Source organism: Pongo pygmaeus, chromosome 3 (genome assembly GCF_028885625.2).
Source record: "Pongo pygmaeus isolate AG05252 chromosome 3, NHGRI_mPonPyg2-v2.0_pri, whole genome shotgun sequence".
NCBI classification, from domain to species: Eukaryota; Metazoa; Chordata; class Mammalia; order Primates; family Hominidae; genus Pongo; species Pongo pygmaeus.
Window position 1 is genome coordinate 82,883,986 of NC_072376.2, and position 25,375 is coordinate 82,909,360.

At 39.5% G+C, this 25,375-nt stretch overlaps 1 protein-coding gene across 19 annotated transcripts in view; it reads left to right on the forward strand.

Moving 5' to 3' along the window:
• RUFY3 (RUN and FYVE domain containing 3) overlaps positions 1-25,375 on the forward strand; it is a 104,049-nt gene that overhangs the window by 18,970 nt on the left and 59,704 nt on the right. For 4 of the 19 annotated variants that reach the window (XM_063663732.1, XM_063663735.1, XM_063663731.1 and 1 more), the window contains one exon: positions 18,530-18,583. The exons of 14 other annotated variants lie outside the window; for them this stretch is intronic. In XM_063663732.1, coding sequence (XP_063519802.1) covers positions 18,530-18,583 — 54 coding nt within the window. Of the gene's footprint in view, positions 1-11,351; positions 11,493-18,529; positions 18,584-25,375 lie in introns of those variants that run through there. One more of the 19 variants, XM_063663743.1, reaches the window with a different exon arrangement.

The following is a 25,375-nucleotide window of genomic DNA, read 5'->3' on the forward strand; positions in this document are numbered from 1 at the left end:
GACGCTGGATACTTGTTTAGAGTTCTTTGTCTTTAAGCCTCTAAAGAAAACATTTGAGGTCACTTGTCACATCTGATTCTAATCAATAATGAGAAAGCTATTAATTTTGTTCATATATGAAAATGTTATAGAAATTGTAGTGATTTATAACATGAAGTTAAGACAACATGACTATAATTATAGGATTGTACATGATGAATACAGTAGAAACACCAGGGTATTTGGTAATGGTATCCTCACCATTATATGAGGATACAATGTTAAGCAAGTTATGACATCTAGGAAATGTTTGATAAAATTTTTTTTAACAATATGGATTATTAGGTTAGATGAAAAAATAACTTTCAGCATTTATTTATTGAATATGGACTCCTAAGAAAGCATAATGCCTTGGAAAGGTTAAATATTATTAATATGGCATCCCTATAGATTACAATAGAATGGTAATATTGGAATCTATTGGCCATTGCTTTTTATAAATTATTTGTGGTAACTATTATGATCCATTTGAGATTTCCACTGTCAGTACCTCTGAGATCTTTGTGGTCTCTTGACTTGAGACTTTTTTCCAGGACTATTCCTAATTTATGAGAGGTTTTCTGCTTCTACCCTTTAATTCTCTTAATACCACAGAAAGAGAGCTGATTTGAATCATAGCTACAAATTGTTTTGTTTTTAATACAGTGGCTTCTTAGCTAGGGTTTATTCTCTGTCCTTATACTGATGGAAAAAAAAAATGCTTGCATGTGAGGAGAAATTCTTTATAAACATCTGCCTGATAGTTAGGCACATCGACAGGACAAAGAAGACCATAGGTGAATTGTACCTAGCAGATGGGGTTAGGAAAGGTGATTCTCTGCCTTTGACCTTGAGTTGAAATCTTATCATGACTCAGAATTTGCCCATTGTGTTTGATAAGGATTTTATCTTCCCAGTCAGCCTTAGCCTTGAGAAAGTTTTAGGGATGGTTAATAACACAGAACACAAAGCAGTCATTTTGGGTGTGTCTTTAAGAACAATGTTTAAGTGGTTTTTAAGACCCTTTGCATCTTTTAACAATTGGTTTGTTAATTAGACAGCTTTCTTTGGCTGTAAGTTTCCTTGTGTGCACAAGTTATAAAACATCAGCTGAAATTCCATGCAATGCCAGTACTATTTATTTTTTATTATTATTTTATTCTGTATTTTCATCAAAACATTGTTACATCCAGCAATTCCAGTACTACTTAAAACAGCCTCCAAAGCTTTAAAAGTCTTTAGGGAAGAAAAATACAGTTTTAGAAGGCTACCAAGAAGTCTTCTGGCAACTACCTCAGCTTACATATTTTGTTTGAGAAAAATGTATTCCTGTCCATTTTGAGAGTTATACAATATGAAATATTCCCTTTATCATGAAATCTAGCTTATCAGTGTCTCAAAAATAATTTTTAACAATTTTAACACCTCGAATATATGTTTTTGGAGCAGGATTCCTATGGATAAGCAAAAGTGAGCTGTTTGGTTCATGTAAGCGTTTTTAGCAGCGCCATTTGAATTCTTCATAGAGAAATCTGTAGCAACACATTTCTCAGTATGGAAAATGTGTGAGAGCTATAATCTAAGCAATAAATTGTATGTCTGCTCATTAAAGAAAGCAGATAAATACAGAGTTTCCAAGACCTTTAATCAACTGTAGAGGATTTGGAAGAAAATAGAGAAATGCTGACAGTGCATTTTAGAATTTTGCCTTAAATTGGGCAAGAAAGCTATTATTTTAAATTACTAGAAATGAAAATAAAGAAAGCATAGGCCCATGAAAGCCTGTGAGTATTACTGCCTTGCTCCATTACCAAACTCTGGATATTTAAACAGTCATTTGGTCCCAAGAAATATCCACTTTTATGTTAATACCACTGATAGTTATTAGATTTAACTTAGCTATAAGCATTTAAGTGGTGGTCACCAGAGCCATGATTATGTGAATCTCACCTTGTTCACAAAATGAAACTCCTGATGTCTGGGCGCAGGAGTATTCAGACTGCTTTCCGGGCTGATTCATAGGGGGAAAAACATCTGACCACCCAAATCCTAGAGTGAAGTCTCCTCACTCCCACAAAAGAAAATAGGCAAAAAGCATAATGTTCCATCTTAAAATGATGTAGACTGACTGTGTGTACTGAGCAATAGAGGCTCTGTGGCTTCCACATTTTATTTTCTTAAAACCAGAGTTCCTGGCCCTTCACTGAGCAGTCCGCAGTATAGGCCTGGACCTAGAGTTTCTGCCTACTTTAACCCTTAAATAAATGAAAATAAAAGCATTCACTTCATTATCTCAATGCTTATTGGTGGTCAGTGAGGGATTATCTCTCTTTTGTCTTATATACTTTTTTTTTTTTTTGAGACAGTTTTGTTCTTATTGCCCAGGCTGGAGTGCAATGGTGCAGTCTCGGCTCACTGCAGACTCTGCCTGTTGGGTTCAAGTGATTCTCCTGCCTCAGCCTCCCAAGTAGCTGGGATTACAGGCATGCGCCACCACACCCAGCTAATTTTTGTATTTTTAGTAGAGACGGGTTTTTGCATGTTGATCAGGCTGGTCTCGAACTCCCGACCTCAGGTGATACACCCTCCTTGACCTCCGAAAGTGCTGGGATTACAGGTGTGAGCCACTGTGCCCGGCTCATATACTCTTAATTTCAAAAGCCAAGAGCAAATCTACAACAAGTTTAATTGCAAATAGATTTCCCCTAAAGGCAAGAGCCTGTGATTGACTCCACAGGAGAAGGGTCAGGAGAGGCTCCATTAAGTGAGAACTTAAGAGATAACTAGGTGATCACCAGACCGACATAGGGAGGGCATTTCAAACAGTACATAGTGAGCTGGCCCAGCCAGGGAATAGCAAACAGGAGCACAGCGGGCTTCTGTTTGGCACAACAGGGAGCAAGCCTGGAAAGATAAGCAGGGGCTTGACTGTAGAAATCTTATTCATACTGAAAAGCCTGCACTTGATTCTATAGTGAAAAGCTACTGGTGCTTTATGTCTGGGAGTAACATGAAATAAGATTTGTATTTGGAACGATCACTCTGGCAACAGTGTAGTGGATGGATCAGAAGGATATAAGCTCTCAGGGACCCCTAACTATAACTTTTAAAATGGTCTGGGTAAGAGATGACAATCTCAAATTAAGGTAGCGAGAGTGAACACCAAAGGAACAATCCCTGGAAAAGTAGAATGTACCCGATGACTGAGGGCCTGGGTGGCTGGAGAATGAAGATAAGGCAGTGCCTGGGATGACTCTCCAACTTCTGGCTGCAGAAGCTAGGTTCCCTTTACCAGCAGGGAATATAGAAGGAAGAGAACATTTGAGTTGTTGATGCTTAATATTGTGACTAACAAAAGCACTACCATCACTCTTTTTTTCTTTTTTTTGAGACAGAGTTTCGCTGTTATTGCCCAGGCTGGAGTGCAATGGCGCTATCTCAGCTCACTGCACCCTCCACCTCCCAGGTTCAAGCGATTCTCCTTGACTCAGACTCTCCAGACTCCCCAAGTAGCTGGGATTACAGGCATGCGCCACCACGCCCAGCTAATTTTGTATTTTTAGCAGAGACAGGGTTTCTCCATGTTGGTCAGGCAAAGTGCTGGGATTACAGGCGTGAGCCACCACACCCCGCCCATTACTCTTTCAGTTGAGCCTTCTACCCGCCCCACAGAAGTATTAATCAGATTTATACTTTTCCAGATTACATATCCTGGCTTAAGTCTGTACCCTAATTTACATTAAGAGTTGGAATCCTCACATGGAAAGGCGGGGGTGAGGATAAAAGGAGTGAGACTTAAATGGACATTCAGAGATGTGAGAATGTGGCTTACTTTCTTACTTTGCTTGTGCCATGTCAGCGCTAGAGGAGCAGCCTTGTTTATAGAAAATTCATTTTGCATTTTCTTAATTTAGAGAAACATGTACCACCATTGAAATAACCTCTCAGAGACTTTTTGTTTATTTGTTTGTTTTAGTTTGTGAAAGCGTAGTGGGATTTCTTTCCTTTTTTTTTTTTTTTTTTTTAACCAAAGCAATGTTGTAAGTAAGTGGAATTTCAAAGTAAAGGAACTTTTAAAGCACTATGAAAATTTTAGAGAACAAGTGTTCTCTGTTTTTTTCAAGAACGGAAACAGAACACTTCAGTTAGACCTTTAAGCATCATTATATTAATTTCAGAAGTGGTGTTATTACTGAGATGAAGTGATATATTTTATTTTTGCGATTTTTTTTAAGTCACATGCTCATATGTATCTGAATTTCTTGGAGTAACATTCTCAAAACAAGTTACATATAATTCTAGGATCAGGAAAGTAATAACTTTTTTTTTTTTTTTTGAGACAGAGTCTCACTCTACTGCCCAGGCTGGAGTGCAGTGGCGAGTTCCCAGCTCACTGAAACCTCTGCCTCCCAGGTTCAAGCAACTCTCCTGCCTCAGCCTCCCTAGTAACTGGGATTACAGGCAGGCGCCACCACGCCTGGGTAATTTTTGTATTTTTAGTAGAGACGGGGTTTCACCATGTTGGCCAGGCTGGTCTTGAACTCCTGACCTCAGGCGATCCACCCACCTTGCCCTCTCAAAGTGCTGGGATTACAAAAAATTAGCCGGGCGTGGTGGCGGGTGCCTGTAATCCCAGCTACTCAGGAGGCTGAGGCAGGAGAATTGCTTGAACCCAGGAGCCAGAGGTTGCGGTGAGCTGAGATGGTGCCACTGCACTCCAGCCTGGGCAACAAGAGAGAAACTCTGTCTCAAAAAAAAAAAAAAGATTTTTTTAAAGAAATTCACCAATACATGTTATGTATATACATGTCCACATACGTGAAGGGCAGGCTATAGTATTACCTTCAGTATTATTGAATGTTTAACAACAAAACCAACTATAGCTATGACTCAGTTTATAACATGTTTACCCTTAATAAGTTTACCTAATTAGAAATGTGTATGTTAATAAAAGTTTTGACACTTTAAAGAGAATTTTTAAAGAATGAAATCCTGACTCATTTGTTGTCTCAAGTGACTACAGATACCCCTTGAATTAAGATGGGGTTATGTCCTGAGAAACCCATCCTAAGTTGAAAATACCATAAAATGAAAATGCATTTAACACACCTACTCTACCGAACTTAATAGCTTAAATAGCTTAGCCTCGCCTGCCTTAAACATGCTTAGAAGACTTAAATTAGCCAAGTTGCACAGAATCATCTGGCAGCACAGTACCCTGTAGCATATTGGTTGTTTACCCTGATCTGTGGCTGATCGTGTGGCTGACTAGGATGGTGTGGCTGACTGGGAGCTGCGGCTTGCTGCCGCTGCGCAGCATCCTGAGAGAGGATCACCTGGCGTATTGCTAGCTCAGGAAAAAATCAAAATTCAAAATTTGAAGTAGGGTTTCTACTGAACACATATCACTTTTTCATCGTTGTAAAGTTGAAATATCGTAAGTTGAACCCTCATAAGCCGGGGACTGTCTGTAAATTGAAATTAGCCTAAAAGACAGCAGTAGTATTGTATTTCAAAAGAGAAAATGTTATTTTGCATATACTGCCTTTACTCTGTAAAGTGTTTCAGACAGATTTTTTTAAATATAATTTGTGATCTAAGTCCAATTCCTTGTTCTTAAACTAAATGTCCAGCTTTTGGTCTATTTTCTTTTTTCTTCCACATTCCTACTCTCTGTTATCATTTTTTGGATATTTATATGGTTTGAGTGGCAGGCAAGTTAAAAATCGCAATTTAAAATAATTTTTGTGTGCTTTTCAAAGTGAAGCTAAGTTGGATTTTTTTAAATAAGACTTTTTTCCGATTACAAAAGGAAATTTGTTGTGAAGATTTGGATATTTCTTTTTTTTTTTTTTTTAAATGAGTCCTTGAGATTTGGAAATTTCTAAGTAGAATTTTGACACAGAATTCAAAATGACTGAAGAAACTGCTGGATACCTAATGAGTCTCTTTAGAGTTGGGTGGACAAATTAGACAATGGAAAACTTCATTGCTGTCAATATGGGGTATATTTGAGAACAGTAAAGGAATTAGTACAATAATGGGGTTGATTTGGCAATTGGTGTTTTAGCTACTGTGATGGTCATTAATTTAGAGATAATATAGGATAGTGGTTAAAAGTATGGATTTTGTGGCTTGGACCTGGACCTGGATTCAGTTCCTTACCTCAGTACTCAGTAGTCATGTGACGTTGCACAAGTTATCACTTCATGCTTGAGTTGTTTTTTTGTTTTGTTTTGAGACAGAGCCTCACAGTGTCGCCTGGACTGGAGTGCAATGGCGCTATCTCAGCTCACTGCAGCCTCCACCTCCTGAGTTCACACAATTCTCCTGCCTCAGCCTCCTGAGTAGCTGGGATTACAGGTGCACACCACCACACCCAGCTAATTTTTTGTATTTTTAGTAGGGACGAGGTTTCCCCATGTTGGCCAGGCTGGTCTCGAACTCCTGACCTCAAGTGATCTGCCCACCTCTGTCTCCCAAAGTGCTAGGATTACAGATGTGAGCCATCACGCTTGAGTTTTTCTCTCCCCTTAACTGGGAATATTAACGGTAACTACTTCAGAGGTTAGGAGGATTAAATGAGATACTTAATGTAAAGCACCCTACAAATGGTAGCTATTTATATTAGTAGTTATTCATGAAGCAGTAGCTGAAGCCACAGCAGTTTAAGCCATATTCTTCAATACATTGCCATTTTATTTTATATTTCTATTTTTATATCTATTTTTATAGAGTAGTCTGAACAAGTTGTTTATCAGACTAAAGATGAACATTAGTAGTAGCTTAAACTCAAGTTTTAGCATTGTCCTTTCTTGGACCTCTATAAATAAGAAAATGATTAAAAATCAACAAGTTATCAGTTATCAAGGAATATGCATTTTTCTTTCTTTCTTTTGTTTTTTTTTTTTTTTTGAGATGGAATCTCGCTCTTGTCACCCAGGCTGGAACGCAGTGGTGCAATCTCGGTTCACTACAACCCCCGCCTCCCCTGTTCAAGCGATTCTACTGCCTCAGCCTCCCAAATAGCTGGGATTACAGGCACCCACCACCATTTCTGGCTAATTTCTGTATTTTTAGTAGAGACAGGGTTTCACCATGTTGGCCAGGCTAGTCTTGAACTCCTTGAACCTGCCTCGGCCTCCCAAAGTGCTGGGATTACAGGCGTGAGCCACTGCACCCGGCCAAAATACGTGCTTTTCTATTAACCTTCTGTTAGGGATAAGGAATCTGACATTGAGAGGTGATGCACAGATGATCAGTTGAATGCAATAAAATATACATCTGGCCTGATTAGTTACTTTCTGCCAGGAATTATTTACTCCAAGTGTTAAAAATGTATTATCTCATTTAATTTTTACAACAACCTTTTGAGCCTAGGTACAACTATTACCCCCAATTTACAAATAAACTGACGTTTGGCCAGGCGCGGTGGCTCACACTTGTAATCCCAGCACTTTGGGAGGCTGAGGCGGGTGGATCACCTGAGGTCAGGAGTTCAAGACTAGCCTGGCCAACATGGTGTACTAAAAATACAAAAAAAAAAAAAAAAAGATTAGCTGGGCGTGGTGGCAGGTGCCTGTAATCCCAACTACTTGGGAGACTGAGGCAGGAGAATCACTTGAACCTGGGAGGCAGAGGTGCAGTGAGCCGAGATTGCACCACTGCACTCACTCCAGCCTGGGCGACAAGAGTGAAACTCCATCTCAAAAATTAAAAAAAAGTAAAATAAGCTGACATTCAAGGGTGTAATAACCGGTAAAGGCAGGATTCAAACTCAGACAACCAATGGCTCAACCCATACACAACACTCCTGTCCCAGAATTCTAGAGTGTAAGTCCAACAATAGGCCTGCATGTAATAAGAGAAGTCTTCTTCCCAGTCTCTGATGACATATTTCCAGAAGTTTTATACACAATTGAACACAGCATTGGCAGCTTAAGTACAGTCAGCATCCAGATAAGGCCAAAGCATCCCAGCTGGGGCATGCTTGGTGATTGCCATCTTTTTTTTTTTTTTTTTTTGAGATGGAGTCTCGCTCTTGTTGTCCAGGCTGGAGTGCAGTTGCACGATCTTGGCTCACTGCAACCTCTGCCTCCTGGGTTCAAGCAATTCTCCTGCCTCAGCCTCCTGAGTAGCTGGGATTACAGGTGCCCGCCACCATGCCCGGCTAATTTTTGTACTTTAGTAAAGAAGGGGTTTCGTCATGTTGGCCTAGGCTTGTCTTGAACTCTTGACCCCAGGTGATCTGTCTGCCTTGGCCTCCCAAAGTGCTGGGATTACAGGTGTGAGCCACCAAGCCCGGCCAGTGATTGCCATCTGTTAAAGTGGAGACTGAGTTTTTTGTCCACATGTTTTCTTTTTCCTCTTTTCACTCACTTTTATGAAGTAAATGAAAATATTTACATAACTGTGTATATACTACCAAACAGCAAAAATAGTACACTGCTGAAACTGACCTGGCTGGCAAGTGACACCTCTGTATGCTAAATTCAGCTTTCTGAAGCAGATGTACAAAAGCAATAAGAAAAGCAGTTTTGTTTTGTTTTTGTTTTGAGACAGAGTTTCGTTCTGTTGCCCAGTCTGGAGTGCAGTGGCGCAATCTTGGCTCACTGCAACCTCTGCCTCCCAGGTTCAAGTGATTCTCCTGCCTCAGCCTCCTGAGTATCTGGGACTACAGATGTGCACCACCATGCCCGGCTAATTTTTGTATTTTTAGTGCAGACAGGGTTTTGCCATGTTGGCCAGGCTGGTCTTGAACTCTTGGGCTCAAGCGATCACCCGCCTCAGCCTCCGAAAGTACTGGGATTACAGGCATGAGCCACCGCACTTAGCCTGAAAAGCAGTTTGTGATAGCAGTAATGTTCACGATTATGGATTGTTTGAAATAGTAGCTACAGGTAATCATTATTCTTTTAGCCAAGCATTCTCATGCCCTTCTTTGGATGATTTTTTATTCAATGTTTTTTCAAACTCCTTTTCAACATACTTACCTGTTCCAGTCAGACTGTGCTTCAGTAAAATCCTGATTATTCTTTTTGTTTTACTATTCTGACTTGTGATTCTTCATGCCCGTGTTATATCAGGAAGGGTAATGGACCCCTGACTCCCTTCATCTACAAGTCCTTCTCTAACAGATCTCACACCTTTCATGTCCTGAATCACTGGGTAGCATCTGGGACATTTGTTTGAATATGCTAGAAATCATTCCCCAGTTATTTAATTCATGGGATTCCTTATTTTTGAAATTATATAGAAAGTTCTTCAGGGCAAACCTTTTCTTTGGCGTTCTTCAGAAGGCCGCATAGTACTGTGTACTATTTATTGTAGATATCCAGCAAACTTCTGGTGAACTCAGTGATTCCCTATTACTCCATAAAATCATTTTAAAAGAAAGGATTTTCATGCTACTGTAAAGACACATGCACACGTATGTTTCTTGCAGCACTATTCACAATAGCAAAGACTTGGAACCAACCCAGATATCCATCAATAATACACTGGATAAAGAAAATGTGGCACATATACACCATGGAATACTATGCAGCCATAAAACAGGATGTGTTCATGTCCTTTGCAGGGACATGGATGAAGCTGGAAACCATCATTCTGAGCAAACTATCACAAGGACAAAAAACCAAACACCGCATGTTCTCACTCATAAGTGGGAGTCAAACAATGAGAACACATGGATACAGGGAAGGGAACATCACACACTGGGGACCTGTTGGGGGGTAGGGGGTTGGGGGAGGGATAGTATTAGGAGAAATACCTAATATAAATGACGAGTTGATGGGTGCAGCAAACCAACATGGCACATGTATACCTATGTAACAAACCTGCACGTTTTGCACATGTACTCTGGAACTTAAAGTATTAAAAAAAAAAAAAAAAGCCAGGTGCCGTGGCGGGCGCCTGTAATCCCAGCTACGCAGGAGGCTGAGACAGGAGAATCGCTTGAACTCGGGAGGTGGAGGTTGCAGTGAGCCAAGATCGTGCCACTGCACTCTAACCTGGGCGACAGTGAGACTCCATTTCAAAAGAAAGAAAGAAAGAAAAATGGATTTTGTCTTCCTCCATTACACACAATTTAATTTATGGTTTCTAATGTTTTCTTTATTTTTAATTGTTTATCTCATATTCTGGACCGACTGTATATTATTTGGAAAATATAAGTTAAAATAATGTAATAATTTGTTGTTTTAAATGTATCTATTAATAATACGTAGTATTGATAAAAATATGGGACGACTTGGGGCCTCTGCTAGTGGGAATGTGCATTGGTACATCCTTTATAGAAATCATTTTATCATTGTGAATCAAGGACCTTAAAAAATTAATTCTCAGTAATTGTACCAGACACCTATCCTAAGGAAATAATAAGAGATACAAACAAAAAGTTTATGTATGTACTGTATATTTATCACGGTATTCTGACTTCCTGTAACACAATCTTGAGAGCAACTTAAATAGCCTAAGAGGAAAATTATTCAATAAGTTGTAGAACACCTTACACTAAAAATTATTGTGGAACAATATTTGATGTGTAGGTTAATGTTTGGATATAACTTTAAAAGCTGTCTCTTAAGCTGCATATTTACTATAGTCACAATTTTTTTAAGTATAGGTATACATAAACACAAGTAAAAGAAAATGTATCAAAAATATGAAAATTGATTATCTCTGGATAGTGGAATTATGAGTGATTTTTATAATATTCTTTATGTTTCTGTATATCTCCCACATATTCTACAAGAGGACATATTACTCTAATAAGAAAACAAATGTTCCTTTTTCAAAGGAAAAAACTTTATGAAAATTAACGGGTGTGCAATCATCCATCCAACAGATATTTGTATTATATATCAGTACCTTCTATGACAGTTTCACACATCTGTGAGTGGGAACATTTGCCTCACAGCAGAGCTACTGCTTTAGATTCAATTTCCAATATAATTTTGTAATATTTCTATTAGACATTTTATTTTGGGTTTTTTGAATCACAAGACTTGTGTTTATTTACTGGCATGCTTTGTTTTCATAGCTGTTTAAATGCTGTTTGCAGTGTATGGGGTGGCCCACAGTGTGTAGATTTAGAAGCATTTACAGCATTTGATTTATTCCTTTCCTAAGTGTTTGGAAAATAAAACCTGAGTCATTGGGATTCTCTTTTTCACAGAATTGTGTTATTGTTCTTTGCTTTTTCACTGTGGCACACCCCCTTTTGTAATTGGCCCTTGGTGAGATTACAGAAACATTTGTTGCTACCAGTGCAGTCAGCCTTAGATTTACACTGTCAGGTTCTCTGAGCTGTGATTATGTGTTGAGAAGGCAGTCTCAGTGAACTTCTCAAAGTGAGAAGGTTGTAACTTTTAATACAGTCTCAGAAGCCTATGGGACAAAGTTTTTTGGACAAGGTTCATCCCTTCTTGTTGCTCTGCCCTGAAAATAACCTGGCTAGTCACCCTTTCAAGGTAAGTTTTACCCACTTAGCTTCCAGGATTTTGTAAAATTCTAAATCTGGGTGAGAAATATCAGTAGCTCTGTACTTGTATGCCAGTTCCTATCTAAACCACGAAAGAGCTGCATGCTGCCTCTGATCTGGCCATAACATACTCTGCATAAAATCAGCTTTTGCTTCCTGTTTCAGGACTACTTTCAGTTTCTTCCTATCTCTTTGATACTCCTGCACTAGCGTTGGCTTCAGTGCACTGTCATTAACCACAGTGCCTTACAGTATTTTCTTCTATTGGTGAGCCTTTTCTGGACCTTTCGTGGAACAGAGCTTCTACTTGAATCTTTAATTTGTGCCCTTCATAACAGAACTCACATTAACTCTTATTTGGGTTATCAGCTTCTGACACCAAAAGTCATTTGTCCTAAACTAATCAGTGAAATATGAATCATTTTCCAAAAGGAAATGCTGTGCCAGGTAATTGCCACTCAGTGATAGAGCTCAGAACGGAATTCACGTTGTCAGATTCCCAAGCCTGGGTACCAACCAAGCTCTGGTTGGAAAGAGCAAGTGCTGTCGTTTGAGAACATCCACCATATTCTGTACTCTTCAGTAGCTCTTCTGTATTTTGCTTTTTTGATGGTGCCCCTCCTGAGGGGGAGGTGGAGAGTATATAATTGGGCATGTTTTTTCATTGTGGTTCCTCTAGTCCCCACCAGTCAACTGTGACTACTATGAAGTGCTTTTGAGTACAGGGCTGTAAATACTAAAATCTGTTCCTTTGCAATTTTTGGTATTTGAGCTTTTCCAGAGAACAAATAGAAGGATTTGATGAGCTTAGAAACACATGTGTAGAGGAGCAGTGAAAAAGACTTCTTCCCAAATGGCTGCTAAGTAATTATATATTTTTCATCATAATTAAATATTCTCAAAATTGTATGTCAGTGTGTTGAAAATAATGTTTTCAAAGAAAATATTGGCTGGGCCTGGTGGCTCACACCTGTAATCCCAACATTTTGGGAGGCCAAGGCAGGCAGATTGCTTGAGCTCGGGCGTTCAAGGCCAGCCTGGGCAACATGGCAAAACCCTGTATCTACAAAAAAAATAAAAAATTAGCTGGGTGCAGCTGGGCACTGTGGCTTATGTCTGTAATCCCAGCACTTTGAGAGGTCGAGGCGGGTGGATCACCTGAGGTCAGGAGTTCGAGACCAGCCTGGCCAACCTGGTGAAACCCTGTCTCTACTAAAACTACAAAATATTAGCCGGGCATGGTGGCGGACACCTGTAATCCCAGCTACTCAGGAGGCTGAGGCAGGAGAATTGCTTGAATCCAGGAGGTGGAGGTTGCAGTGAGATAAGATCACATCACTGCACTCCAGCCTGGGCAACAAGAGCAAAACTTCATCTCAAAAAAAAAAAAAAATTAGCTGGGTGTGGTGGTGCATGCCTGTGATCCCAGCTACTCAGAAGGCTGACAGAGGAGGATGGGAAAATTACTTGAGCTCAGCAGGTCAAGGCTGCTGTGAGCTGTGATCCCGCCACAGTACTCCACTGGGTAACAGAGTTCAGACCCTGTCTCAAAAAAAAAAAAAAAAAAAAAAGAAAAGAAAGAAATGTCTTTACCATTATTATGTACAGATATTTTTAATGAAAACAACTTTAGTTATAGAGGTGATATATTTGCATTGTAAGTCACAAGATACAGAAAAGTATAAAATGCAAAATAATAGAATGCACCTACATTTCAAATACCTAGGGATAACCACTGTTAAGATTTAGTATCAGATTCTCTTTTTCAACGTATACACTGAAGGTTCACTTGCAAACTCAAAATTTTATACATGTAAGATCATACCCCACCTGTGCTGTGTGACCTGCCTTTTTTCCTCTGCAATATCTTTCCATATGGGTAAATTGAAATTTTTGTCATTTTGTTTAATGTCTTCAGTTATTGGATGTGCCATAATTTCTTTTCTTTTCTTTTTTTTTTTTTTTTTTTTCTGAGACGGAGTTTTGCTCTTATTGTCTAGGCTGGAGTGCAATGGCATGGTCTCGGCTCACTGCAACCTCTGCCTCCCAGGTTCAAGTGACTGAGTAGCTGGGATTACAGGCGCCTTCAACCATGCCCGGCTAATTTTTGTATTTTCAGTAGAGACAGGGTTTCACCATGTTGGCCAGGCTGGTCTCAAACTCCTGACCTCAGGTGATCCACCCACCCTGGCCTCCCAAAGTGCTGGTATTACAGGCGTGAGCCACTGCGCCTGGCCTGGATGTGCCGTAATTTCTTTGACTATTTCTTTATTACAGGCATTTAGGTTGTTTCTAAATTTTTCTACCCAAGACAGTTTTAGAAAAATTGTTATGTGTATAACTTGAATATTTAACCAATTTTTAGTTTTTAATTTTTATACACATTGCCAAACTACTTTAAACAATTAAAACAAATTTTGAATAGCATGGTATCATAAACTTTCATATTAGCTACTCATCAAAGCTTGGTTTTGTCTTTCCTGCTGCAGTTGGTTGCGTTTTTCTCATGCTGTATTAACATCTGAAGTTTCCAAAGGATACAGTTGGGGTTTTCAAGACGGTTCAGCAGCTGAAAACCTCATGATATTACTTTCTCTACTTTTTTTTTTTAAGTTAACAGTAGTGTCCTAAGCAAAAGAGAGTTTTTACTGTTAATTGTGCAATGAGAAACTGCACGCTTTTCTAAGATTGCTAAAATTTGCTTTTTGGGATGAAAAAGCTGCATGCCGGGATTTCCTTTTTCTTTCTTATAGAGATATAAAACTTAGGGTGTATATGAGATGTACTACATTTTGTCTGAGAACCCCACAGTGTCCAGTCCTGTGGAGAGCAGCTTCCCAGCTAAAGTATCTTAGAGACATTATCTCTGCCAGCATAGCCATTCCAGCATGAGAGCAAAGGGTCTACTGGTCAAGGCTTCCTTTCCTCATCCGCTCACTCCCCATCAGGCCCAGCCCTCCTTAGCGTTCTAGTGTCACCTAGCTGCTCACCTAAGAATCTGTTTTATCTTCACTTATGTCACTAATATTAATTCCTCTTTTTTTTTTTTTTTTTTGAGATAGGGTCTTGCTCTGTCAACCAGGCTGGAGTGCAGTGGTACCATCTCAGCTCACTGCAATCTCCACCTCCTGAATTCAAGCAGTTCTCCTGCCTCAGCCTCCTGAGTAGCTGGGATTACAGTCACACACCACCACACCTGGCTAATTTTTGTATTTTTAGTAGAGACAGGGTTACACCATGTTGGCCAGGCTGGTCTTGAACTCCTGACTTCAAGTGATCTGCCTGCTTAGGCCTCCCAAAATGCTGGGATTACAGGCAGGAGCCACCATGCCCAGCCTATTAATTCCTTTTTTTTTTTTTTTTTTTTTTTTGAGATAGGGTTTCTCTCTATCACCCAGGCTGGACTGCAAGTGGTACAATCTCAGCTCACTGCAGCCTCCACCTCCCAGGCTCAAGCAATCCTCCTACCTTGGCCTCCCAAGTAGCTGGGATTAGAGTCATGCACTACCACACCTGGCTATTTGTTTTGTATTTTTGGCAGAGACAGGATTTCGCCATGTTGTCTAGGCTGGTCGCCACCTCCTGGACTCAAGCGATCTGCCTGCCTTGGCCTCCCAAAGTGCTGGGATTACAAGCATGAGCTACCACGCCCAGCCTTAATTCCTTGTAAAGCTTGTGTCATACGTATTTAGATCTCAAGGGCATTGTCTATGGGTGTTTCATCTTTTTTTTTTTTTTTTTTTTGAGACAGAGTTTTGCTCTTGTCACCCAGGCTGGAGTGCAGTGGCACGATCTTGGCTCACTGCAGCCTCCGCCTCCCTGGTTGAAGCAATTATCCTGCCTCAGCCTCCCGAGTAGCTGGGGCTACAGGCATGCGCCACCACACCCGGCTAATTTTTTGTATTTTTGGTAGAGACAGGGTTTCACTGTGTTGGCCAGGATGGTCTTGATCTCCTGACCTCATGATCTGCCTGCCTCGGCCTCCCAAAGTGCTGGGATTACAGGGGTGAGCCACCGTGCCCAGCCAGATGTTTCATCTTTTTAACTTCCATTGCGTTAGTAAAGTCTTTTGCTCACCATAAATGCTCAATAAATTTTATTTTTGATGCTCAATAGATTTTATTTTATTTTTATTATTTATGTTATTTTATTTGTTTTTATTTTATATTACTTTATTTATTTTTGGGTCTCACTCTGTCACCCAGGCTGGAGTGCCGTGGCATGATTATAGCTTATTGCAGCCTCAAACTCCTGGCCTCAAGTGATCCTCCTGTTTCAGTCTCTCAAGTAGCTTGGTCTCCCTATATTGAGTAGGCTGTTGTTGAACTCATGGACTAGGCAATGCTCCCACCTCTGCCTTCCAAAGTGCTGGGATTACAGGCATGAACCACCACACCCAGCCTCAGTAAAATTAAAATGGCTGAAGTGATGATGACTTAATGTGTTACCTTTTCTAGGGCTATTTGTCTTTTTTTTTTTTTTTTTTTTTTTTACTGATATTTTTGTGGAGAAAGTAGACCTTGGCCCAAATTACTGGTTTATTAGAACAAAACCTCAAAGCATTTATGAAAATTAATATATGACAATTGCTTTGTTACCAAGCTAATAATACTATGGTTAGTTTAATAGCACCTCAGCTGTTAATTTGTCATTTGGTTTATTTAGGTTGACTAATTTTTTTTCCTGTTTTTAATATTTAGCTTAGCTGGCTTTTTAAAATTCCATTCACTGTATTGTCTTTGAATAATTATGGCAAATATAGAGAAATCCAGTTGTAAGTGCAAAGTTGACATTGAGTACCTATGATTTGCTAAGTACTTTAAATTTATTAGCTTTTATTTTCACAATAGCCCTTCAAGGAGTTATATGTGATGTATCTGGGTTTGGGGCTTCAGAAAGGTGTTGCCTTAAGAAACTGTAATAAAATTCTAAAAATTAACACTAAATCAAAGACACTTGGTCTCAAGGGGACAAAATAACCCCCGGGCCTTGTAAAATCTGTCACTTAGTTGCCTATAGCAATACTGCTAGAGAAAGGCTACCTCAAGAAGAGATTTCACAACCATGGATACATAAACAAAGGCGAAGCATTTTTTAGCCCATTCAAGCACTTCCCTGTAGAAAAGGAGCTTCATTCAGCCAGTTGCCTCATCCAGAGAAAAAAGAAGTACAAGAGGGGCCAGGGTCACCTTCTACCAGACCATGTACTCCAGAACTTGAAGTATAAAAAAAAAAAAAGCCGGGTGCAGTGTTGGGCGCCTATAATCCCAGCTACTCTGGAGGCTGAGGCAGGATAATTGCTTCAACCCGGGAGGCGGAGGCTGCAGTGAGCCGAGATCGTGCCACTGCACTCCAGCCTGGGTGACAGAGAAAACTCCGTCTCAAAAAAAAAAAAAAAAAAAAAAAAAAAAGATGAAACACCCATAGAGCTGTTTCAAGTCTAAGAATGAAAAAAAATCAATAGACTAATTATGTAGCTCTGAAAAGATTTAAGCAGGTGGCACTGTAAACATCTACCCTTAAGGTACATAGTGACTCAAAGGACCTTGAGGTATAAAAGAATGGCATGTTACCTATTGTAGTAAAGTCCTGAGCATGCCAAGGTAAAGTGGAGAACAACTTTACATGGAAAAGACAGACCTTTTACTTTCTGGGGGAGAAAAGTTCTCTTAAATTAATTGCATCGCTCTGATACTTAAAACTTTAATCTCTGTTTTAAGAAGAAAACAGAAAATATGTCTGGTTGTAACAGAAAAATGTTCTAGATGGGACATGCCCAAGGAAAAGTCAGAGATCCCTGGTATCCACCGTGCGTTCCTACCTAGAAATTCACTTTCCAGAGCCTTTTCCTATACAAATCTTGGAGGCTCTTCATATTTTGCTTTAATAAGGTAGGCTGTTATCTTCTTAGGTGACAAATAGAGTTTCTAATTAAATACAATAAAGAACAAAATGGGAATATTCCCTCTATTGACTTTTGCAAGGTCACAGCAAGTCTATAAAGTAATAATGTGGATGGTAAGAGTCCAGTCTCGTGAATCTGTAATCGTACATAATATAGATTTGTGGCACATTATATTGTCAAAGGATTGAACCTGAAAATCACTTCTGCAAATATGTCTATATATAATGTATTTCAGCACTAATTTACTATAAAATAATAGTAGCCAACTCACAGTATTTTTTTTTTCTGTATGAAACACTTTCCATCTGCTTTACATATATAGACACATAATTCCAAAATTAAAAAAACCTCTGGAAATGAAAAGGATTTTTCGCAAATTTGCCTGAACTTATTTGGTGTTAAAACATGATGTGAATTTACTTGAGGCTATTTATAGTCTTTATTCTACTTACTCTGAATATTCATTTCCTGCAGAAATATTAATGTGCTTGATTGTAGGTCACTGCCTCAGATCCTGCTAGTTCTGTTTGGTGAATAAACATCTGGCTTTATTGAATTATATGTGATTTATTTTGTGTATCTTCAAAGCAGCCTCCTTTATTTTTGTTCTGGGGAAGGAGAATTGGGGGAGGGGGAGTTGGAAAAAGTATTTGGATTTTTTTTTTTTTAATTAAGAAAAGTCACTAGTTTGCATCATAATATTTGTCCTGAATCTAAAAGAAATATATTGCACATACTTTTCAGTTCCCTGAAGTGATCAAAATAATAGTTGAGTTAGATTAATGTTGCCTACACTTAGAATACAAAGAGCCTTTGATTTTCAATAGAAAAAAAATCTGTGTTGCTTTTTAATGGGATATGCATCTTTGTTTCCCTTTATTTGAAACTTTGAAATTACTAATCTTAGCTTTGAAACATATTTAATAACCATAGTTGCTATCTCTGCTTATTTGGTTGTACTCCTAGCCCTTGTCACTGTTAATCGCTGTGATAAGTAGAAAGAATCCTAGGAACCTCCCTTTCAGTTATCCCTTTGGAAATCTTGTTTTTAATAGCACTTTTCTTTCTGGGCTTGCATGACATTTTATCTTTCTTTTCCTTTCTTTTTGCCGTTTGCAAAGACTCTTGGGAGGATTTGACAGATTTGGTGGAGCAAATGCGCGATGATACAGAAGGTGCGTGCCACACCAACATCTTTCAGCTTTTTTTCCTTGCTTTTTAAAATTTTCTAACCACCTTTTAATTGTTTTCCATAAGAGGAAATGTCAGCTTTAGGTTTTATTTCCCATGGCAATAAGTGGAAATCTTTATGTTTTGGTTCCAAGTAAAATAGTGTCAATGTATGCTTATGTTGCTTTTTAAAGATATATGCTGAATAACGTGTTTAAAAGGGACATTATTTCAAGATTATATCGAGTTTTTGCTATGGCTGTTTTTTCACTTGTTTGTTGAGAAAGTGTAAATTTTATTACTCATACAAATATATGTATATATATTTCTGTGAATTTCACAGCAGCCGAAAGCAAACAGATCCCAGGAATCTGGTGTTTGGCCTGGAATGTTGCTCTGATTTGTAGATTTCCATAACATTACACACTTTAAGCTTTGTCATGTAATAGCATTCTTTTCTGGTGTAATTATTTTTTGTTAATTTTTTCTTCTTCATACAAGAGACTGAAACATGGAATTGTGTGATTATCTTTTTAAAGTAGCACATATGTTCTAATGTGGAAAGGTTCCCCAAACCAATCAGTGTTTCTTCTGTATCAAGGCAGCTAACTATAGGGAGCTCAGAGCGATTTACACATTTTATACTAAAAATAGAAAAATTGAGATTTGAATCTACTTTATCATTTTACATGTTCCCACTTTGCTTTAGCACACACACCCCGACACACACACATCCACCACTCTGCCCAGACTGACCTTTCTCTGCCCACGTCCTCCTCTCCTACTTTGTTCCTGTGACATCTCATGTATTTATACCCTTCCCCCTCCACCTGTGCCACCTGCGAACCCTTCAGTCCTTATGGGATTTCCACAATTTACTCTTTGGCCCACATTCTTTTCTCCATTCACTTGCTCCTGCAGAACTTGGAGCTTAAGGAAGGCTTTTTACTTATTCTGTAATTCTTGTGTGTTTATCAACCTAGTTAAAGGGTAAACTCCTTGAGAACAGAGATTGTCTTAAACTTCTTGGTATCCTTAATCAGACCTGGGACGAGTACTGCCCTCAGTAGATCTGGTCATTACCAAACAAAATCAAGGCAGCTTTACCGTCTCTGTTGATGCCCAAGAGTATCTTCTTTTTCAACCCTTGCCTTTTAATGTGTGAATTCTGAAATCCTGAGTGTCATCTCTTTTCCTTTGGTCCAACTGTTTTTATACCATCTTTGATTCTGCTTTTAATATAACTGATTACATATAGTTCAGTGAAAGAACAAATCAGTATTGTCTAGTTGATTGACAGTTCACAGACAAGAAAAAAGAGAAGGATGTTGATTCATTTAGTGTCTAATGTTTACTATTGTGTTAGCTGCTATTATTATTATTATTTTATTTATTTATTTATTTATTTCGAAACGGAATCTCACTCCATCGTCCAGGCTGCGGTGCAGTGGAGCGATCTCACCTCACTGCAACTTCTGCCTCCTGGGGTTCAAGCAGTTCTCCTGCCTCAGCTTCCCAAGTAGCTGGGATTATAGGTGCATACCACCATCCCTGGCTAATTTTTTTTGTATTTTTAGTAGAGACGGGGTTTCAACATGTTGGCCAGGCTGGTCTCGAACTCCTGACCTCAAGTGATCCACCTGCCTCAGCCTGTCAAAGTGCTGGGATTACAGGTGTGAACCACTGTGCCTGGCCTATTATCATTATTATTATTAATAATTATTGGCTAGGCACCACCAGGTTTAAGGCTTTAATTCCTTTGATAGACTAGATATTAAAGGAAAATGCTACATAAAATTTATCCCCTTCTTAAGAACTTTACCATGACTCATCACAGGCAAGATTCAATTTCTTTAATACAAGGTATTAATAATGCAAGAGTCAAGCTTACTGTGAGAGTCAGACTCCTTTTTTTTTTAATTTTATTTTTGCTGGGATTTTTGTGGATGGTTATTATAGGTGAACTCCAAAAGGGAGAGAAGATGAACTTTAACAGTATAGTACATAAAATATCCAGAAGATGCTGATTATGTCAGTACCTTCATGATCTTAATAGATTTCCAGTCAAGTGATATATGGTAATGTTGATCAAGATCCTCTTTACAGAAAAGTCTTTCTGAAAAGTAGTTTAAAAAAAAAATGAGAATGGGGAGAGGGAGATGGCTTCACTTTAACTCTTTTGATCATTTCATTCTTCTCGATATCCTTCTCTGCTTTTCTTGCCTCATGGTCTCAATCACAGTTATGTAAAATTCCAGCATTTCACACAACTGTATTACGTAACTTGGAGATGTTATAAATAAGTGCTAGTACCAAGAAGAAATAAGTTATGGAGTATTACCTGCACATAACACGCAGAACACACAATAGCAATTCAGGGTCTGGGAAGAATCCTCATTTCAGACTCAGAAAAAGCTGATGATATGCAGGCTCAGATCTTTTCTGGAGACCTTCAACTGCTAAGCTGTTTTCAATGCTGTTTCTCATCTGTTATTGCAGATGGGCCATAACAGTTGGCTTTTTTAAAATTTTATTTTATTTTATTTATTTATTTATTTTGAGACGAGGTATCACTCTGTTGCCCAGTGGCATGATCATAGCTCCCTGCAGCCTTGAACTCCCGGGCTCCTTCCTCAGCCTCCTGAGTAGCTGGGACTACAGGCATGTGCCATCACACCTGGCTAATTTGTATGTATGTATGTATGTATGTATGTATGTAGAGACGGTCTCACTTTGTTGCCCAGGCTGGTCTCAAACTCCTAGGCTCAAACGATCCTCCCACTTCAGCCTCCCAACGCACTAGGATTGCAGGCTTGAGCCACCGCACCCAGCTATAGTTTGCTTTTTAATAGATAAAGTGTTAACACTGGCTTCTGGCCTCCTAAAAATTTTTAAAATAACAGACTCTAGTGGGTTGCAGATTTGAACTGGTAGTTGTTTTTGTTTTTTGTTCAGTTCTGTCACATTTGAAGCTTCTTATTTTGAATTTTTTTTTTTTTTGAACTGGAGTTTCTCTCTTGTTGCCCAGGCTGGAGTGCAATGGCATGATACCAGCTCACTGCAACCTCCACCTCCCGGATTGAAGCAATTCTCCTGCCTCAGCCTCCTGAGTAGCTGGGACTACAGGCACATGCCACCACATCTGGCTAATTTTTGTCTTTTTGGTAGAGACAGGGTCTCACCATGTTGGCTAGGCTGGTCTCGAACTCCTGGCCTCAGGTGATGCCCCGCCTCAGGCTCCCAAAGTGCTGCTGGGATTACAGGCATGAGCCACTGTGCCCAGCCCTTTTGAATTTTTTTTTTTTTTTTTTTTTTTTTTTTTAAGGAGACGGGAGTCTTGCTGTGTTGCCCAGGCTGGAGTGCAGTGGTGCAATCTCGGCTCACTGCAACCTCTGCTAGTGATTCTTCTTGCCTCATCCTCCTGAGTAGCTGGGACTACAGGCACATGCCACCACATCTGGCAAATTTTTGTCTTTTTGGTAGAGACAGGGTCTCACCATGTTGGCTAGGCTGGTCTCGAACTCCTGGCCTCAGGTGATGCCCCGCCTCGGGCTCCCAAAGTGCTGCTGGGATTACAGGCATGAGCCACTGTGCCCAGCCCTTTTGAATTTTTTTTTTTTTTTTTTTTTTTTTTTAAGGAGACGGGAGTCTTGCTGTGTTGCCCAGGCTGGAGTGCAGTGGTGCAATCTCGGCTCACTGCAACCTCTGCTAGTGATTCTTCTTGCCTCATCCTCCTGAGTAGCTGGGACTACAGGTGCACACCACCACGCCTAGCTAATTTTTGCATTTTTAGTAGAGATGGAGTTTCACCATGTTTGCCAGGATGGTCTCCATCTCCTGACCTCGTAGTCCACCCGCCTTGGCCTCCCAAAGTGCTGGGATTACAAGTGTGAGCCACCGCGCCCGGCCTGAACTATTTTTTACAGTGATGATTAGTTTCATATTCTATGTGTTTGTAACTTATATCTACTAGAATGTGAAGTGTCTTCTTAGGGTACAATTGTATGATGTACAACACCTATTATATTGCATCTCCTTTCCTTATATGCTAGTAATTTGTGTCTAAAATGTTTTGAAACTCACTAGGGAAATTATGAACATTAAATTAAATAATGAAAGGCACATAGCTTATTACCTTTAGTTTTTCAATAAATATCGGATTTCTGTCTGTACTCATTACAAGCCTTTTGAACAGATTTTATAAATTTGCAGTGGCCCAGATTACTGCCCGTCTCTCTGAGGATTAAAATGGTCAGGACAGTACTTGAATTTAGGCCATAATATACCTGTGTAAAATATTACCTACCAAAATTGCATACTGGTTCCTTGGCATTTGGGGGCAGAGGGTGTTAAGACTTGATGCATGTTGAAAAACAGAAGAAACATATCTTAAGAGATTTTATTAGCTTCTAGCACTGTGCCACATCGTCATTCAATAAGCTTATTAAGTTAAATAAAATTGTTATAATGGCTTGGAGTAGTGGTTCACTTCTATAATCCCAGTACTTTGCGGGGCCGAGGCAGGCAGATTACTTGAGGTCAGGAGTTAGAGACCAGCCTGGCCAACATGACAAAACCTGTCTCTACTAAAAATACAAAAAATTACTGAGGCGAGGAATTGCTTGAAACTGGGAGGCAGAGGTGGCGGTGAGCTGAGATCACGCCACTGCACTCCAGCCTGGGCGATAGAGTGAGACTCCCTCTCAAAACACAACAACAAAAAAATTGGCGAGGCGTGGTGGCTCACGCCTATAATCCTAGCACTTTGGGATGCCGAGGTGGGCGGATCACTTGATGCCAGGAGTTCAAGGCCAGCCTGGGCAACATGGTGAAACCCCGTCTCTACTAAAAATACAAAAAGTTAGCCAGGCATGGTAGCAGGTGCCTGTAATCCCAGTTCCTGGGAGCCTGAGGCACGAGAATCGCTTGAGCCCGGGAGGCGGAGGTTGCAGTGAGTCAAGATCATGCCACTGCACTCAAGCCTGGGTGACACAGCAAGACTCCTTAAAAAAAAAAAAAACTAGCCAGGCATGGTGGCGGGTGCCTGTAGTCACAGCTATTCAGGAGGCTGAGGCAAGAAAATCAGTTGAAGCTGTGAGGTGGAGGTTGCAGTGAGCCGAGATTGCACCAGTGCACTCCAGCCTGGGTGACTGAGCAAGACTGTCTCAAAAAAAAAAAAAAAAAAAGTTATGTATATGGAAGACCATAATAATTGCAGTAGCTAACAATTTTTTTCCTTAGTATATTCCAAGCACTTCTAAATGGTTACGTATAAGAACTTGTTTACTCTTCAGAGCCCTGTCACCATTTTATAGATAAGGAAAGTGACACATACAGAGGTTAAGAAAGTTTCCCAGTGGAATACTACTCAGTTGTAAAAAGGAAGAGACCACTGATACATGCAACAACCTGAATAATGCTTCGGAGAATTATGCTGAATAACAAAAAGTCAATTTTAATGGTTACGTACTATATGATTCTATTTACATAACGTTCCTGAAGTGATAAAACTATAGAAATGAAGAACAGATTAGTGGTTGACATGGGTTGAGGATGGAGTAGGGGCAAGGAGGGATGTGGGCATGGCTATAAAACGTCAATATGGGGGATCCTTGTTGTGATGGAAATGTTCAGTGTCTTGACTGTAATTCAACGTCAGTATACCGGTTGTGATAATGTACTACAGTTTTGCAAGATACCCTTGGGAGAACTAGGTTAAAAGTACATGGTATCTCTCTATATTATTTCTTACAATTTCATGTGATTCCTCAATTATCTCAAAACAGAAAATGCAACAAGAGAAAAAACTTTTCCCAAGGTCACACAGCTAGGGAAGAGTTTGAATAGAGTTCAAACTTCCGCAGACCAGCTTTAGAGCTTGTGCTGTTAACCACTACACCAAAATTCTTTAAACTTATTTGACACAAGAACGACTGTAAAAATACATCTTCATCAGAACTCAGTATGCACATCATTTATTTGTATGTATATTAAAAGTTTCATGAAACAATACATAACCTTACTATATAGGACATTAAATTGATTTTGTGACCCACTAAAGGGTTGTGACCTTTGTTTGAAAGACACTCAAGTATCCTGTGCTGCCTCACTGGTATATATCCATTTGTACTCTAGCCACTATCTAGGTGTGTGCAAAAAACAAAACAAAACAAAAACAAAAACAAAATTCCTGAAAGCACTGGTTTGGCTGTTTCCAGCCTGTAATTGTGGGCATACTTTAAAGGCTGGGCTAGTAACCTTGCATCCTTCTATTTCTCTTTAAAACATCTCCTTGTGAAAGCATCTTTTCTCATAATTGCTATTATTGTCCTATGCTGATGACTCTCTAAGTCCAAACTTCCATTTGCATTTACAACTAGGTGATCAAAAATATCTTGAAAGCTGGGCATGGTGGTTGCATTCCTGGAGACCCATCTATTCAGGAGGCTGAGGTGGGAGGATTGCTTGAGCCCATGAGTCCAAGTCCAGCCTGGGCAACATAGTGAGACCTTGTCTTTAAAAATAATATGTTGAGAATCCTTCCACATAAATATCCTTTATGATATCCAAAACCAAGTTTATTTTGCCCTTTATCTCCATAACAGTTACTCAACTTTTTCATTTCCCTTTATAGCACACTCTTCCAGTCTCTCAGGGCAAATATGTTAGTGTTATTCTTGACCCCGTCATTTCCTTTATCTTTTCTATGACTCTCTAAACTTGAATCACTACAGTTCTTCATGGCAGACCATTTTGATTCTCTTCCCTCAAATTCATTTTGCATAATCTTCTCAGAT